The 18,964-nt window shown below is 48.9% G+C and overlaps 1 protein-coding gene across 1 annotated transcript in view; it reads right to left on the reverse strand.

Annotated features, from left to right (window-relative positions):
* LOC148037280 (putative LRR receptor-like serine/threonine-protein kinase At1g56140) overlaps window positions 1-18,964 on the reverse strand; it is a 235,734-nt gene that overhangs the window by 51,501 nt on the left and 165,269 nt on the right. The window contains exon 16 of the mRNA XM_087676196.1: window positions 2,464-2,531. Coding sequence (XP_087532322.1) covers window positions 2,464-2,531 — 68 coding nt within the window. The remainder of the gene's footprint in view (window positions 1-2,463; window positions 2,532-18,964) is intronic.

Consider the following 18,964-nt stretch of genomic DNA (forward strand, 5'->3'; position numbering starts at 1 on the left):
TGGACACTATTTTTCAAACTCCTCATACAGGGTGAGTATTTCCCTTTGGCCGGGTGCTCTAATGGGAACTAACCGAATAACCCCGGAAGTGATTTCTTCCTCCGTCCACTCTATCGGGTCCAAACCGTCCAACTCAGGGTGTGGTCCAAGATCAAAAGGCCAGGCTGGCTTTAGGAGGCGATATATAACTCTAGACCATACCTTTACATTGAGGGTAATCATCGAAGAAGGCAAGGCATTTAAGAGAAAGATCTATTCTTGTTTTGTGGACTTTTGCAAGGCCTTTGACACATTGCCACATGCTAGACTCATGAGAAGAATGCAAGACATTGATGTGTCTATAGAGATACAGTGGAGTATCTATGCCTTGTATGAGACAATGACAGGTAGAGTATGGACACTTGAGGGCATCTCAGATACAATCAATAGCACCATTGGGGTGAAACAAGGCTGCCCACTTTCACCGACACCGTTTGGGCTGTACATAGATGAAATTTCAGAATGTGTGGACAGAGCTGGTGGGGCCGCAATCTAGTTGAAGTGCTGATACCATTACTGCTTTATGTAGACGATATTGTACTTATATCTGCCTCACTTGAAAGAGTAAATAGACACTTGGATGCATTATTTGCTTTTTGCAGAGACCTTAAGGTGAACCTTGGGAAAACTAAAGTTATGGTATTTAACACTTAAGCTACTTGGGTGACGAGAACTGAGCACCAATTTACTTTCGATGGAGAGCTAGTGGAGATGGTTAGGCAATATGTTTATTTGAGGGTCACATTGAAGGGATCACAATTCTCTTGCAAAGAGACATCAGAGGCTTGTTTGGAAAAAGTATATGCAGCCTTAGGTGCATTGGAGAGGCAACGTGTTCACATACAGTTTCATGAACCACACACCAAATTGTGGCTTTTTGACACCCACATACACCCACACTCCTATATAGGGGCAGCTATTTGGGGTCCGAGTCTCTTCCACATGAGGAGATAGCTTTTGGGAGACTAGGATGAACCAAAGAAGGAATACTATGACAGGTGGGAGCATATGGAAAGACCACTCGTCATGATGATCTCACATATGATACAAGCGAAAAGCTTGACCCCACATGAGATTATCACAATTGAGTTGGGAGCATCACCCATGGTGGTTGAGGCCTTGGTTTAGGTAGTGACTTTCATACATGCACTATGGGAGCTCCCCCAAGACAAATATCCATGGCTAGCCTTGGCCTCTTCTAGATAGCTAGCAGTAGATGGTGGCAAACATTGTTGGCATGCTCAGATGAGTAGATGGATGAGTTTACATGGGTTGCAGATTGGCAAACTACCCCCCTTTGACTATAGCCTCGATTGCACTACACTTGACCTAAGCCAATCAGAGCTGAACCACGTGATTAGAGTAGACATACTGAGGTTAGATATGGAGAAGACTTGGATCCGACCCCCCTCCCCCCTTGGCACTAGGATGGCATACTACTAGACCCACTTCCTTTAGGTATCTATGGATGGTTCCATCACCCGACCCAGTTACGTGGATACACAGCTGCCTCATGGATTGTGCACACTTATTGGTCAGATCTGTACCTCATCCCACCACCTGAGGATTGAGACAGGCAGATGGGAGGACATACAAACAGAGAAACACATATGCCCACTATGCGATAGAGAGCCAGAGATAGAGGAACACTACATCTGCTGATGCATGATATATTATGATATACAAGGCGAATACCGCTGTTTGTTTCAAGAGGGTTTTGGACCCTTGAGATGAATCATGTAGTTTGAGGATCACAGATGCTTGGGTTTCTTCCTCTTGGAGCTCCACAGGTGCAAAGCAGCTATTCTATGAAGTAGGAGGCCCCTGCAGCTCTGCTCACATAGAGAGTGGTCACTGACTTTTTCACTACTACACAATCGAGTATGGCACATACCACTACTATTGCCACACAGTCTACAGGAGTACATCATCATTGGACCTCATCTTTTGTAGGTGTCCATTTGGATAGAGCACTGGCAATCAATTGGTCTAGGCACCCACATCCACCCGGACAAAGGCCTAGACATCCACACCACAGACAAATTAAAGCCATCATTGAGTGCCACACGAGATAGATGCCAAGACGCCCCAGCCATGCAAAGATACATCTCCTTAGAGGACAGACATCTCATTGATGGAGAGTTTCCTTTTTCTACTTGTACTTTTAGATCATCCACATGTTTTCTTTTTGAAGGACACTTTCACTTTTCAGATTTATAGGCATGTTTTTCATCTTTTCTCGTTCCAAATGAGACTCACCATCATTGTATGTATTGCTTTTGTCTCACAGGCCACATTGACCTTTTACAGGCGTTAATATACTCTCTCTCTCTTTCTCTCTCTCTCTCAAAAATAATAAGTTTAGCATGCAATAAATTGCAGGTCCTTTACAACCTAGTTTTGGAAAGTAGCAAAGAGACTTACTATTTCCGGCCAATGTCCGATTGCATGGTACCTTATCATTCAAGCAATTGAATGTTGCTCGTGTTAATCTACAAGACAAGTATCAACCCAAAAAAATCTTAACAAATCTCTTTTAAGAAAATCTTAAATTCACTTCTTTTTCTCTTATAGGTAGCAAAATCGGCTTAGATTAGTTGAGACAAACATTGTCCATGTTAGCAACAGTAAGAAATTATGAAACAAAGACCCCAACTAGTCCAAACATGGGTTTTCCATTATCCCATCCTGACCTTCTTACCTTATCCTGCCATTCCCCTTTCTCTTTATCACAGGTATTTATATACTCCCACATTGTCATATTTACACTTCAGACTCATGACTGCTTTCTTCTCTCATCTCCATTGCCCCTCCCTCTGCCTCTACCAGTAACAATAAAGCAATAAATACCCTAAATTCCAAGGTCATACAATTATTGACTAAGGACATAATAAATCCAACAGCTGCCCCCTTTATAATTAAGGTGATAAAAAATACAGAATCAAATTGATATACTTGAGCATGAATAATGCATTGCATTCAAACTTGGTAATTGATCCATTATATGTCACCAATATGGCTGAAATTCCTGGCTTATGAGGTAGGATGGGTAAGAGCTAGGTAGGATGAGAAGTGGAAGTGTGACTCAACATGGCGTATAGTTGCATTATGGAAACACAAGGTTGCAAGGGACAGCAGGGCTGCAAGCCTAGAGTAAGATGCTGCAGGTAAAAGGAAGCATGCAGCAAGGTTGCACACAGGGGCTGCAAGTCTGGGGTTAGGTCCTGCAAGCAATGAGGCAAAGAACTACAAGGTTAGAGATAGTTGAAAGGCTGCACTGAGTTACATGCCAAACTGGATGACAAGCAGCTCTAAGGTGCATTTGGCACTCCAACATAAGAGCTACTTGTAAAATGGCTTCTCACATCAAAGATTCTACTTAGAAGATTCCTCATCCGAATTAGCACCAGAGTTCCATCCCCTCCCTCAATCTAAATAGGTCATCTTGACAAGAAGCCACCTTGAAGAGACCCAAATCTCCTGCCAGCTAAGGTATCCTTGACCCACAGGATGATGATCCTACCTCTCTTATTACCAAGAGGTTCAATCAATTATTGCCTATTAGTGCAGTTCAGTCTCCTCTATTAGCAAGACTAGACCTTTATGATTCTCTCTCTCTTTTTTTTTTCGTAATGGATGTTATATTTATATTTATGATTCTCTCTCTCTCTCTTTTTTTTCGTAAAAGGTAATTGTATTAATTACGAAAAAAATACAAGATTACTTGATTACAAGATACATGTTGACAATCGAAGCCATCATGTGAAGAGGTTCCAGTACTACAAGTTACAAAGTCATGGCAAAGACGTGGAGGAAATTGCCATATGCCAGGGATGTAAGTCCTCCCTAGAGAGCATGTCTGAATGCTGGAGAAGATCTAATTGCCAATACAAGAGGCCCTTAAGCCTAGCAATATGCCGCTGAACATTATAGGCGAAATCAAAAAGAAAAGCATTCCGAATGGTCCAGTTATGCCAACAGCCCCAATATCGAAGAAAGTGATACATGAGCTTCATATGTGGCTGTGCCGGAGTGGGGTATTTGGGCTGCCCAAAAACCCAATCAAAGGGGCGTAGTGTGAAACCAACCACCCCTCGCCAAACAGCCGACAAAAATAACCAGACTTTCTTAGCGATGGGGCAAGAAAGAAATCGGTGCCGGGCGGATTCCACAGTAGTGGTGCAAAAGAAACAGTTGCCATTGGAGATTCGTCGCTTGGAAAGAGCTGAAGCAAGCGGAAGACCACCAATCATCACTCTCCAAAGAAAGACCTTATATTTGAAGGGTGTCTTGTTCAACCAGCCCTCCATCACAGTTGGCCTCCACCATGACCGGGATTTACACAATCCCCATAAAGCATTCGCTTTAGTAACCAGCCATTGATGATCTTTAATCAGAAGATGATACACCTGGTTAGCAGAAGCTTTGCTTAAATTCAGCCAGCCTTCTAAGTCCCAATCCTGCCAGGGATGATCCGAAGCAAGGGCAGGAAAGGGTTGTCTGCTCTGGAGCACCGTCAAAAGCTGTTCCCATAAATGCCTATATCCACGAGGGATTTTGAAAAGCCTCCTAGCTGTACGAAACAATATTAGCACATTGCGACTGGCAAGGGTGGCATCCGCGACTGAAGATAAGCCCAAACGTGCCATCCAGTTGAATTGTGGTCTAAGCTCGTGTTTACCTTCCCATGAAAGTAAACGCAAAACTGCCAGCAATTCCAATTGAAAAGAGTTAGTAGCTAAGCGATCCTCCGCTGGATGCCACTGAGGCTTCTGGAGGACTAGTTTCCAGGAACATACCAAATGAGTAAGCAGGGATGAAGAAGAACTGGAGAACCGCGAATCAGCATTAAGAACATGCCACCAAGAGCTCCGGATTTGGGTATTGCCATGCAGAAGCCCATGGTCCTCAAGGAAATAACGGGCTTTAACGACCCATGGATGATGATCCGAGCACATGGCGCGGAAAAGAGACCAACGAAGTACCAACATGTGAGTTTGGGCATCTAAAATAGCTCCTCCACCCATGCGTTTGGGGGTGCACGCATGCGATCAAGAAATCCAGGAAATACCTGCATGCAATGAGTCCTTCTTCCATAGCATGAAACGAATAGACTGAGTAAGAGCATTCAGAGTCGTAGTAGTCTAGGGCAGCAATGGCAAGAAATATGTGAGCATTGGCAACATAATTGTCTGGGCTACTTTGAGGTGAACATGGAAGGGCCAGGCTTGAGACTTCCAATACAGAAACTTAGTTACCATTTTCTGAGAAATCCACTGCAGAAGCTACTTTGGGGGAACATCAACACCCAAAGGGTACCCAAGATGCCTGACAATGGAGCCACGAGGAACAACCATACCCTGCCAGTCCAAGGACTGCAAATCCGACTCCGTGCAGCTGAGAATGGTTGATTTGAACGCATTGATGCAAAGGCCGGACGCCTGACCAAAGAGAGCCCAAACATCCAATGCTTTTCGAAGGTTATCCTTGTCTGCACGCAAAATCATAAAGCTATCATCAGCCAAGGATTGACTAATGAATTGCTGTCCAGTAGGAAGCGACAATCCAGCCAACTGAGTAGAAGCTGCCATATGAGATAACATCGAAAGAACTGGATGAGTCGCAAGGGCAAAGAAGAGAGGGCTCAAAGGGCATCCCTGTCTGACAGAGCGGGCAAGGACAAATGGCTCAGTAACACCTCCATTCAGCATGACTCGCGAAGACACCGCAGCACTGATGGTGTAGATTAGAAGAGACATCCGAGCACCAAAGCCCATAGCAGACATAAGTTCAGCAATGAAAGGCCAGTCCAGATAGTCAAAAGCCTTTTCCAGGTCTAGTTGAATCAGTATGACCTCGTGATTAGAATGCCTTGCATAATCAATTGCCAGTTGCGCATTTAATACATTGTGCAGAATGTTTCGGCCCTTAATGAAACCATACTGGAGAGGGTGCACAATGGCAGGGAGATGCTTATGGAGCCGATTCGCCATTACTTTGGAAAATATTTTGTACATAGAACCCATTAAAGAAATTGGGCGCCACTGTTTCAACGTAGACGGCGAAGGAACCTTTGGAAGCAGTTTAATAAGTCATTCTTTCCATGAGGAAGGCATGATCCCCGTTTCCCACACCTGCTGAAACAAAGCCTTCAATGGTTTCGCCAGTTGGGTAGCAAAAGCCTCAAAGAACTCATTGGTGAGATCATCCCAACCCGGACTTTTATCCTTGGGCAAGTGTAACAAAACGTCCATAACCTTTTCCTCACAAATATCTGACTCCATAGTAGCTTGCATGTCCTGCGGAACCTGATCGCGGACCAGGTCATAAAAAACCGAATGGGCCTGAGTAATTTGGGCTGAAGGTGGAGAAGTGGAACCAAGAAGGTCGCGGAAATAATTCCTGCACATATGCACAATAGTCTGCGGATCCAGGATAAGGTGGCCTTCTGCATCCTCGAGTCTGGTCATATTCTCTCGAGCAGGAGAGGCATGGAGAGCTCGAAAGAACTTATGAGTCTGACATGCACTATCTTGCAAAGTCTCCATCAGATGTTGCAATTTGGCCTGCTGATACGATTTCAACTGAAACTCTTTAATAAGATCAGCCACCCGCATTGCCAGTGCTAGCAGAAATGCATCATCCGGAGTGTCCACCAGCAGAGAATGAACCAAAGCCAGCAGGTCCTCCGCTGCTTGTCGACCCCGCCGACAAAGAGAGGCATGATAGATCCCATACTGTTGAGCAACCCGCTGCACATTAGAGAGCAATCTTTCAAATGAAGCAGTGCCCTGAGAGGAGAAGTCCAAGAAGAATATATCAATCAATTGCTGCATATAGCCTTGAAAGATTGCATGCTTCAAGTAAGACGAGTTGAAACGCAAAGGGAGTCTCTCCAGAAATTGCTTGAAAGGTGCAATGGGTTGTGCAAGCAGCTCAAGTTGCAGAGGGAAATGGTCCGAAAAGGCATATTGCTGCAACACTTTCATTTCGAGCATCTCGGGAAGAAAATCATCATTCTGCATGATGTATATGCGGTCCAACCGCGACCATGTTGTTGCATATTGGGCAGAATGGAAAGTAAACCCTGTAGAAGACGGGTGTAGCTAGGACCAGAGATCTTGCTTAAGAACAGCAAGAGCCAACTCATGCCACATACGACTTTTCGGCGCATCCATTACTGAATGCTCCGATGTGGACTGGGAAGAATCAACACACATATTGAAATCCCCCATCAAGAAGCCCCGTCTGCCAAGTGACAAGGAGGTCTGCAAAGTCTGCCAAAGCTCCCGACGAGATAACGGATCATTCGGAGCATAGAGGCCAAGTAACCATAAGATCTCCCCTTCGAATTAAACTTCAATCACCAAAAAGCGGCCATGTACATCATTTTTAATAAGAATAGGCTGATATTTGTCATGTACAATCATGAGCACACCCGAATAATGCATGGCCTGTGTCCCTGCATAGAACAAACGAAAGCCATGGCAATTCACAACTTTTTCGGCTTCTTCGTGACTCTTGTGCTCAATAGCGCACAGGACATTCCACTGATTCTCATGCAATACAGTCCACATGGCATGTTGCTTGTGTCGAGAACAAATTCCTCATACATTCCACGTGGCTATTTTCATGTGTATTCAAAACAAAATCAGGTACGAGGCACAGCTTGCCTCGATTTGACTTTTTCTGCGAGAATGTCCAAGACTCCCTCGTCCAAGAAATCCGCCAACACAGCAAAAGAGTTCTGAGGACCAGATTTGGAGGTAGACGGCATATCTGCTGGCTTGGGGATGGAACGGGGATAACGACGATCCCGGGTAATGGCGTTGCCTTTGGTATCAAAAGCCAGCTTAGCAAGTGGACCCTTTGGACGATCCGAATACATTTTCCTGGCGGGCTGAGGATGGGGGGCACAGGAAACCATAGCAAGAGCAGAGCGCTCTGAAGACAACATTTCCTTCCTGCGCATATAGGTACGTATGGAATCTTGTGAGGTAGTGGGCACAGTATTCTCCATGCTAGCAACAACCCTATTGCCTTTTTTTGCACGTACTTCAATCCAATCACTGGCACGGGAATCCAGACCCGAAACCTGTTGTTTACCTTTGTCCAGAACTTTAGGTGGGTGGATAGTATCCAGCGACGGAGCGTCACACACCATATCTTCCATGGGCAGCGCAACATGGCCAACATCTGAAGTGTGTTGCTGCTCCGGGCATTCGGCCATAAAATGCCCCAATTGTCCACAGGAAAAGCCATGTCCTGCAAAATTGCCCCATTTCAAACGAAAGTGTAATGGATGCATGCCAGAGCAATTGAGACGTAACCAAGCAGGCCTTTTCCTTGTAGTGTCCCATAACATACACAACCAGTTGCGATTCACAGCCCTTAGACTTGGAGGGACCATAACAGTGCCCACAGCGGCCATAGCATCCTTCAACAGTGGCCAATAGACAGCCGGACAATTTTCCACTTCTACCCACACAGGGTATTCACGTTGCAGCAGATGCTGAAAATCTGCCATTGGGCGCCATGGAACAACATGAACCAACTGGCGATCAAAAAACAAAGACAGTTTAGACAGGAGAGCAGCATGGTGTGTCTCAGATTTCAACAGCACCTCAAAAAAGCCTCGGGGCCCAACAAAAATCTCTTCAACACATTCCCCTTGTAGCAGACTGTGCAGCCACTGGCGAATACGGGAAAGCAGTGGGATTCGACCAGTGAAGAAGAGTATCACAGTGCAATCATAAAACACCGAAAAGGAGCGTAGGACAGTTTTCCGGTCCACAGTGGCTTCCAGAACATCGTCAGGTGCAGAGTTAGAAAAGACTTCCCGATTATGTTGAACATAATCGCCAAGTAGAGTGTTGGCAAATTCTAGCAAATGCTCCCAGTCAACATCCTGAGAGTCCACAGAATCCGAAGCAACCTGAGCATAGGAACGATCCTGATGAACCATTGTCTTTTCCGAAGTATGCTTGGTACGTTTACCCGCAGGCTGGATATCAGGACCAGGGGGCATCTCTTCGGTGCACAGAACCATATCCTTAGGTTCCTCAGAATCAGAATCCGGACCAAGTGCTGCCACCGTTTGGTCTATGAAATCCAGATCCAGACCAACCATCTTGTATCACGATTGGATCTCGAAGGAGGACTGACGCGCGGTGGAGAGCGGAAAACGCAACCTTGTCCTCCGCAGCCGCGACCTATCCCAAGAGGGCGTGCGGCAGGGCACAACCCTAACAGTGCAGGGGCAGGAGGGTGGAGCACAAGGCGGGCAGTCGATAGTAGAGGGGGACAGTCGGGGGCGCAGGGCAGGGGCCAGGCGTCAGCAGAAACCCTAACGCATAGGGCGAAAGGGTGAAACGCAGGCGCAGAGCCCATGGGGCTTCAGAGGTAGGCGGCGAGGCAGGCGACGGGGCAGGCGCTGGGGCAGGCGACGGGACAGGCGAGGGGCGTCAGGATTAGGCGATGGGGCAGGCGACGGGGCAGGTGACGGCCAGACAGGCGTCCGAGGCAGCACAGGGCGACGGGACTGCGGACTGTAGAGCAGATGAAAGCAGACGGGCGGTTGCAGGCATGGCAGCGGGAGTGGTCAGGGAAACTGCGCAAGGACCAGGACGGCGCTGAGGAGCAAGTCGCGTGAGCCGAACGCTGGCGATACAGGCGGGCGACGGCAGGGACTCCAGCCTTCAAGATGAACGACAAGCAGGCGACGGCCTATGGCGTCTGTACGCGGGGGGAACCAGGCCACGGATGGCGACAAGGCGGCAGGTCGCTAGCAGGCGCCATCGTCCTCCACCCTCTCCTCTCTTTTCTCTCTCTCTCTCTCTCTCTCTCTTTTTTTTTTCGTAAAAGGTAATTATATTAATTACGAAAAAAATACAAGATTACTGGATTACAAGATACATGATGACACAAAGCCATCATGTGAAGAGGTTTTCTCTTTCTCTCTCTCTCTCTCTTTTTCTGATTACAAGATACACGAGGGCCCTAGGCCAACGTGTGGGGAAACCCCGTAGTAATGCACTGAAAAAGTTACACCAATCATAGCAACGACCCAGAGGCAATTGCCATATGCCACGGATGCAAATCCTCACGAGGGAGCAAGTCGGAGTGTCGGATGATATCCAGCTGCCAATGCAAGAGCCCTTTAAGCCTGGCAATATGTCGGGGTACATTAGAGGCCGAATCAAAGAGAAAAGCGTTGCGCGTGGTCCAAATGTGCCAGCATCCCCAATATCTGAAAAAGTGAAATAAGATCTTCTCATGCAACTGTGGCGGTGCGGAATACATCGGGCGCACAAAAACCCAATCGAAAGGAGTTAGCGAGGATCCCACCACCGCGCGCCAAATGTGCGACAAGAGTGACCAGATATTCTTGGCGAGCGGGCACGAGAGAAAACGATGTCGGGCCGATTCCGCCGGAGTGGTACAGAAGAAACAATTGCCATTCGAGATGCGACGCTTGGCAAGGGCCGAGGCCAGAGGAAGACCACCAATCATTACCCGCCAAAGAAAAACCTTGCATTTGAAAGGTGTCTTATTTTGCCAGCCCTCCATCAGCGTTTTGTGCCACCATGACAGCGATTTCTGCAGTCCCCAAACAGTGTTAGCTTTCTCTCCCAGCCATTGGTGATCTTGAACAAGAAGATGATACACCTGATTAGTGGAGGCCTTTTCCAGACTCAGGCGGCCTGCAAGATCCCAGTCCTGCCAAGGGCGATCCACCGTCAAGGCAGGAAAGGGTTGCCGACCCTGAAGCTTCGACGAAAGCTGCTCCCACAAATCACGGTATCCACGCGGGATCTTAAAGAGTCGGCGAGCAGTCCGAAATGAGACGAGGACATTGCGAGTAGCAAGGGTAGCATCCGCAACCGACATCACACCTAAACGGGCCATGCGATTAAATCTTGGTCTGAGTTGATGTTTATCTTCCCATGAAAGGAGTCTCGACACTGCCAGCAATTCCAGCTGAAAGGAGTTAGTCTGCAAGCGGTCCCCCACTGGGTGCCAGCGGGCCTTTTGGAGCACCACTTTCCAAGAGGCGACCAAGTGCAGTAACAAAGAGGAAGAGGGACTGGAAACACGAGAGTCAGCATTAAGGACATGCCACCAGGAGGCCCGAAGCCGTGTGTTGCCATGGCGGAGCCCGCTGTCCTCAAGAAAATAACAGGCTATGATGGACCAAGGGTGGTGATCCACACACATGGCACGAAAAAGGGACCAACGGAGAGCTAACATATGAGTGTGTGCACCGAAAATCTCTCCGCCACCCATGCGCTTAGGGGTACATGCGTGTGACCAAGAAATCCAGGAAATGCCGGCCTGCAGTGAGTCCTTCTTCCATAGCATGAAACGGATGGGCTGAGTGAGGGCCTTCAAAGTAGTAGGAGTCCATGGCAACAATGGCAGGAAATACGTTAGCATTGGAAGCATGATTGTCTGGGCCACTTTGAGGCGGACATGGAATGGCCACGCTTGCGACTTCCAATACATAAACTTTGCTGCCAATTTTTGTGAAATCCACTCCAGCAGGGCTTTTGGCCGTACATCCACCCCCAATGGGTATCCAAGATGCCTGACAATGGAGCCACGGGAAACCACCCGGCCTTGCCAGCCTAAGGACTGCAAATCAGGCTCCGTACAACTGAGAAGGGCTGACTTAAGGGCATTGATGCGAAGCCCAGAGGCCTGACCAAAGAGTGTCCAAACATCTAATGCCCTTCGAATGTTGTCCCTGTCCGCCTGCAAAATCATAAAGGTGTCATCCGCCAAAGATTGGCTAACGAAGTGCTGACCCAACGGAAGAGACAGACCGGCCAGCTGGGCAGAGGCTGCCATGGAGGATAACATTGAAAGGACCGGGTGAGTCGCCAGGGCAAAGAAGAGAGGGCTCAAAGGACAACCCTGTCGGATCGAGCGTGCAAGGACAAATGGCTCTGTAACTCCACCATTAAGCATAACTCTGGAGGAAGCCTCAGCACTAATGGTGTAGATCAATCGGGACATTCGGGTACCAAAGCCCATAGCCGACATGAGGTCTGCAATGAAAGACCAGTCCACATAATCAAATGCCTTTTCCAAGTCCAATTGGATCAATACCACTTCCTGACCGGAGTGCCGCGCATAGTCAATGGCCATTTGCACATTTAAGATATTATGCAAAATGTTGCGGCCCTTAATGAAACCATATTGGAGAGGATGCACAATAGCTGGAAGGTGCTTGTGGAGCCGATTCGCCAGCACTTTGGAGTAGATTTTATACATGGAGCCCATCAAAGAGATTGGTCGCCAGTGTTGCAACTTTGACGGCGAAGGGACCTTTGGAATTAGTTTGATAAGGCCTTCTTTCCATGAGGAGGGCATGACCCCCGTTTCCCACACCTGCTGAAACATGGCCACCAATGGCTTTGCCAACTGCGTGGCCGAGGTCTGAAAGAATTCATTAGTGAGACCATCCCAGCCAGGGCTTTTATCATTTGGCAGGTGCGACAAAACATCCATAACCTCGTCCTCGCAAATATCCGTCTCCAAAGCGGCTTGCATATCAACTGGAACCTGCTGGCGGACCAGATGATAGAAGACCGCACGGGCATGCGTAACTTGGCTAGAAGGCGAGGAAGAGGAACCAAGAAGATCCATAAAATAGTTTCTGCACATAGTGACAATGGTCTGCGGATCCGTGACCATGCGACCTTCCGAATCCTGGAGTCTGGTCATATTTTCGCGGGGCGGAGATGCATGCAAGGCGCGAAAGAACTTATGAGACTGGCAGGTGCTATCTTGCATTGTGTCCATCAAGTTGTGCAGCTTGGCCTGTTGATAAGATTTCAGCTGAAACACTTGAATGAGATGGGCCAACCGCCTCTCCAGAGACAGCAGAAAATCATCATCAGGGGAATCCAGGAGCAAGGAACGGACCAAGGCCAGTAAGTCTTCTGCTGCATGTCGACGTCGGCGGCAAAGCGAGGCATGATGGATCCCATACTGGCGAGCAACCCGCTGCACATTAGAGAGCAGCCGTGCAAATGAAGGCCAGCCCTCAGAGGCAAAGTCCAATAAGAACCTCTCAATCAACTGCTGCATATAGCCCTGGAAAACTGAATGCTTCAGATAAGAGGAGTTGAAACGTAAAGGGAGCCTATCCAGGAATTGCAGAAAAGGTGCAATAGAGTGTGGCCGCATCTCAAGCTGGAGGGGGAAATGGTCCGACAACGCATATTGCCGCAAGACCTTCATTTCCAGCATGTCGGGAAGAAAGTCATCGCCCTGCATGATATACATTCTGTCCAGCCGCGACCAGGTAGTTGCATATTGTGCGGAATGAAAAGTAAACCCTGAAAAAGAAGGGTGAAGCCACGACCAAAGATCTTGCTTGAGCACGTGCAAAGCAAAAGAACTCCACACCCGGCTTTCCGGCGTATCCATTACCGAATGCCCTGAAGTGGACTGAGAAGAGTCGACACACATATTGAAATCTCCCATCAAGAATCCCCTTCGACCGAGTGACATGGAGCCCTGCAAAGTGGACCAAAGATTCCGCCGGGATGCGGGATCATTCGGAGCATAGAGGCCCAACAGCCATAAAATCTCGCCTTCAAATAAGACTTCGATCACCAGAAAGCGGCCCTGCACATCATTTTTAACAAGGACAGGCTGATATTTCTCATGGACAATCATCAGCACGCCCGAATAGTGCGTAGCATGGGTCCCTGCATAAAACAGGCGGAATCCATGACAATCCATCACTTTTCCTGCTTCACCGTGACTTTTGTGCTCAACTGCACACAATACATCCCACTGGTTCTCATGCAAGACGGTCCACATGGCATGTTGCTTATGGCGAGAGCAAATGCCTCGCACATTCCACGTGGCTATCTTCATGTATCCTCAAAGAAGGAAGTCAGGAACGAGGCACCTGCTGCCTCGATTTCACCTTTTCCGCGAGAGCATCCAGGACACCCTCATCCAGAAAATCAGCCAATACTGCAAAAGAATTCTGGCGACCTGCGTTGGAGGTAGAAGGGCAATCCACTGCCTTGGGAGAGGGGCGGGGATAACGCCGATCCCAGGGTGTAATAACATTTCCTTTGGCATCGAATGCCAGCTTGGCAGGTGGGCCTCTGGGGCCGTCGGTATAGGCTCTCCTTGGAGACTGATTGCGGGGGCCCGACGGGGCCCTAGGACGCGGAGCCTGCTGTAAAGTGGCCATTTCTTTCCGGCGCGTATACGTGCGCACGGAATCCTGGGAAGCAGAAGGCCCAGGATCCGCCAGGCCTGTATCCAACTTTTTGCCTTTTTGAGGACGTGCCTCAATCCAGTCAGTACGACGGGAATCCACACTTCGGACCTGTTGTTTGCCTTTGTCCATGACATGAGGAGACTGAAGGGCTTCCTGGGACGTGGCATCAAGCACCATGTCGTCCTTGGGCAGCACAACCTGCGCATCCTCCGAAGACGATTGCTTTTCAGGGCATTCGGCCATGAAATGCCCCAATTTACCACATGAAAAGCAGTGGCCCGCAAAGTTGCCCCATTTTAAGCGAAAATACAAAGGATGCATGCCCGAACAATTGAGGCGAAGCCACGCAGGCCTTTTCCTGGCCGTGTCCCATAGCATGCATAAACGGTTGCGGTTCATCGCCCTGAGGCTTGGGGGAACCAGCACTGTGCCCACAACTGCCATCGCATCCTTCAACATGGGCCAATAGACCGCCGGACAGTTTTTCACCTCTACCCACACCGGGCATTCGCGTTGAAGCAGACGCTGGAAGTCGGCCATGGGGCGCCATGGCACAACATGAACCAGGCGGCGATCAAAGAATAGCGGCAACTTGGACAGGAGCTCAGCGCGATGCGTTTCCGATTTCAGCAGGACCTCATAAAACCCGCGCGGTCCAAGGAAAATCTCCTCAACCGACTCCCCTTGCAATAGATGGTGCAGCCACTGACGAATATGCGAAAGCATTGGGATCCTGCCAGTGAAGAAAAGAATAACTGCACGGTCATAGAACACGGAGAAGGATCGCAAGACTGATTTGGGGTCCACCGTGGCTTCCAGCACATCATCCGTTCCCGCAACAGAAAAAGATTCGGTATTATGCTGGACATAATCGCCAAGCAGAGTATTGGCGAAGTCCAGCAAATGCTCCCAGTCGATTTCCTGCGAATCCACCGGATCAGAGGCCACTTGCGCATAGGAGCGTTCCGGAGGACTCATGGGCTCATCAGGCGTAGGCTTGGAGCGTTTGCCGGCAGGCGGCTGTTCAGAACTCGGCGGCAACTCCTCTGTGCATGGCACCATATCTTCCGGCTCCTCTGCATCGGAATCAGGGCCAAGGGCTGCCACCGTCCGATCAAGAAAATCCAAATCCAGGCCAGCCATACTGCTGTCTTCACACAGAGGACGAACTCTCTCTCTGCTGAACCGTCAGCCACAGACTTGCTGCGACGCAGGGGCGACAGGAGATCAGGCACGCAGCCGCGGGCGACGGAGCCTGCAGACGGGGCCTGCAGACTAGGACGACGGGGCTCAGGCGGCGGGGCCTGCTGACGAGGGCGGAGGGCCTGCAGACGAGGGCGGGGCCAGCAGACGCCGGCGGAGGGCCTGCAGACGAGGGCGGGGCCTGCTGACGAGGGCGGAGGGCTTGCTGACGAGGGCGGACCTGCAGACGAAGGCGGACGGGCGCAGAGCCTGCTGACGAGGGCGGAGGGCCTGCTGACGAGGGCGGGGCCTGCAGACGCAGGCGGCGGACCTGCAGACGAAGGCGGACGGGCGCAGAGCCTGCTGACGAGGGCGGAGGGCCTGCTGACGAGGGCGGGGCCTGCAGACGCAGGCGGCGGACCTGCAGACGATGGCGGACGGGCGCAGAGCCTGCGTGCAGAAGCGGGGCAGAAAAAAGCAGGCGCAAGCCAGGTCGCTGCAGAGGACGGGTCACGGCAGGTCGCCATCGCTCCGTTCTCCACGCTCGAACCCCATCGCGCTATCCAAGCAAGCGCTCTCTTAATCTCTCTCTCTCTCTCTCTCTCTCTCTCTCTCTACTGCCTTCTCTCTCTCTCTCTCTCTCTCTCTCTCTCTCTCTCTCCTACTTTCTTAGTAGTATCACTTACATTTGCACCACAGATATATTATGACAGAGTATATCGCCTAGCATCTAGTCTCATAGGCATATCTTTTATCTTTTAAGATGAGTGATACATTACTTTGTATGTTTTGATATAGTCTCATAGGCCACATTGGCCTTTTAGAGACCTTAATATACTCTTTCTTTCTTTCTCTCTTTTTTATCATGAAGAAGCTTAAATAAAATAAGTAAAAGTATTTACATCAGGGCTTTTGGCCAGCCATAAAAATCCTAACAAGTCTAAGTCAAGCCCAAAGGCTACCAAAACCTAGCACACAAACATCATGCAGATGGCACAATAGGAGTAGAGTGAATAATATCCAGCCAAGGAGCAGCCACATCAGCGAGGACCAGGTCCACTGAAACCATGGAAGAGATTTGCCATACCAATAATCCTCGAACATGGGCCACATGACCATAGATACTCGAGACCAAATAAAAACCGAAGGCATTATGGGTGCACCAAATGTGCCTGAGAGCAGTCCATTTGACAAAATGGTAGAGGTAGGGATGATCTAATTGCAAAGTGGACGAAGAAGGCGTCTTGCAAAGGACCCAAGAACAGACGGCGGGCATTTGCTGCCGACACACCAAGGTCCACACATGGGAGATAAAGCTCCAAATCTATCTTGCTAGAGGCCAAGAGATGAAGAGATGGATCAGTTTCTCATCACATGTAGTACAAAAGATACATCTACCACGTGTGATCTTGGGGGCATGTAGCACATCTCGAGTGGGAAGACCTTCAATAAGTAGTCTCCGTATAAAAAAATTTCCTTAATAAGGAATGTTGGACCTGCACAATTGAAGAAATCCGTCCCGCCACTTCACTCTGCTATCCTAAGCATGCCAAACTTTATTGGCTCTCCGAGTAACCCATCTCTTATCCTCTACCATCTTGTGGTAGATCTGATTATCTGACCTTTTTTGAAAGTTATCAAGTTTCACAAACATCCAATCCTGCAAGGGGGATGCCAGCTGAAAAGCAGGCAATGGATTATATTGCTAGAGCTGCTTGTGCAAGGTCAACCGAATGTGGCAGCTGCTAGGCACCAGGAGTAATAAAGATAAGATTGCCTAGGAATGATAGCATCACTTACTGTTTGCAGCCCCAATCAAGCCATCCGATTAAATTTATCATGCTGTAAATCTTTAACTTGCCAATCAAGTAGGCTAGAAGTGGCCAACACTTATGATTGTAATGAATTACCCTCCTTTTGGAGATCAAGAGGGTGCCAAATTATAAAGCAAAGTATCTCTTGCCAAGAGGCAATCAAATGAGTAGGGAGAAATGACTGTGAATTTTTAAGAGACTGTGCAGAATTTAGCACATGCCACCAAGACGCTCGGATAACCATGTGACCATGGGAGATACCAGTCTCCTCGATAAAAAGTTTTGCAACATCAGTCCAAGGATGACTTTGCACACATAGGGCTTGTAAAAGTGCCATTCTCAGAGCTATCATATGAAGATTGACATCCAGCAAAGCAGCTCCCCCCAACCGTTTTGAGGTATTGACATGTTGCCAAGATATCCACACCTGATGCTGCACCAATTCCAAGAGAGACTTCTTGGTCAAGGGAAGCAAGGGTAAAAAACAAGAGACCATCCTAATCATGATAGATTGAACCACTTTGAGCTGCACATGGAGAGACCAGCTCTGAGGTTTTCAATACATAAACTTGCCATGAACACGAGGACATCCAATCAAGCAATGCTCTAGGAGGCACATCCACACCAATGGGATATCCCAAGTTTTGGGTAATATCACCTTTAGAAACAACAACTACTTTTTTTTTTGCAAATAAAATGTGGCTGATTATATTACTCAAAGAAACTGTTTACAACGGAGTGCTCTAATGCTCAACAGACTAGCTGGAGCTGAAACACAAATACATCATGATTACAAGCCTCTCAGGGTGGTCTGGGGGGAATGGGGGCAAGAAGCCATGGAGGGGGGGTATATCGCCATCTGGGGCTGCCTGCCTGCATCACGAAAACAGGTAAAGTGGCCACGGGGCTCCTGACGAGCCCTGGACTCGCCCTACACCTGATCCCAACAGCCGTGGAGGGAGTGGATGATAGAGGTCCAGAGCTCAACTAGGGTTGTTTGTGCTGAAAGTCTCTCTCCGTGAAAGTCTCCTGACACCGTGCCTTCTAGATATGCCATTCAGTAAGACTCCCTATGATCTTCCATACCTCAGAGCGGTCTGCTGTGGGCTCCAGTACCTAGCAGATGGGTAGAGCCTCCAACCCGATCACTGCGCACGATCCTGCCTCAATGATGAATATCGTGTCCTGCATCCCGGCCTCATACAGAAGGTGACTGCCTTGGCTGATTGCCTGCCAGCAGAAGGCTCCCCATGAGATATATCCAAGGCTGGGTGCTGTACGGCGGAGGATGCGGCATGCTCCTCTCCATATGAGCTACGCCTCCTCACATGACCAAAGGCTGTGCTTTGGGGTTTCCAGAGGCTGTTGTGAGCAACGCTTACAACCTCCCTCCTTTTGTATCTGGGCAAGCCAGCTTCCCATAGCCAAGCCTCCATGTACCACCAGCCATAAGAAGTACGATGCCCTCCTTGGCCTCCAGCTATCCCATAGGCGGTGCCAAAAGGTCCGTCAGAACGGCTCCGTGATGCTATGCTCCACCCAGCGCCTGCTACGTGACGACGCCCAATCCATATCTTCCTACATCAGTACGTGTCTACCAATCCTGGCAGTGTACACTAGGAACCTGGGTCACTTCATGGCGATTGCAGTGGTCGGCCATAGCCACTCTTCTGGATCC

The sequence above is a fragment of the Lygodium microphyllum genome, chromosome 4 (assembly GCF_053477565.2).
Source record: "Lygodium microphyllum isolate KBCC chromosome 4, Lygodium_microphyllum_v1.1.10, whole genome shotgun sequence".
Classification (NCBI taxonomy): Eukaryota; Viridiplantae; Streptophyta; class Polypodiopsida; order Schizaeales; family Lygodiaceae; genus Lygodium; species Lygodium microphyllum.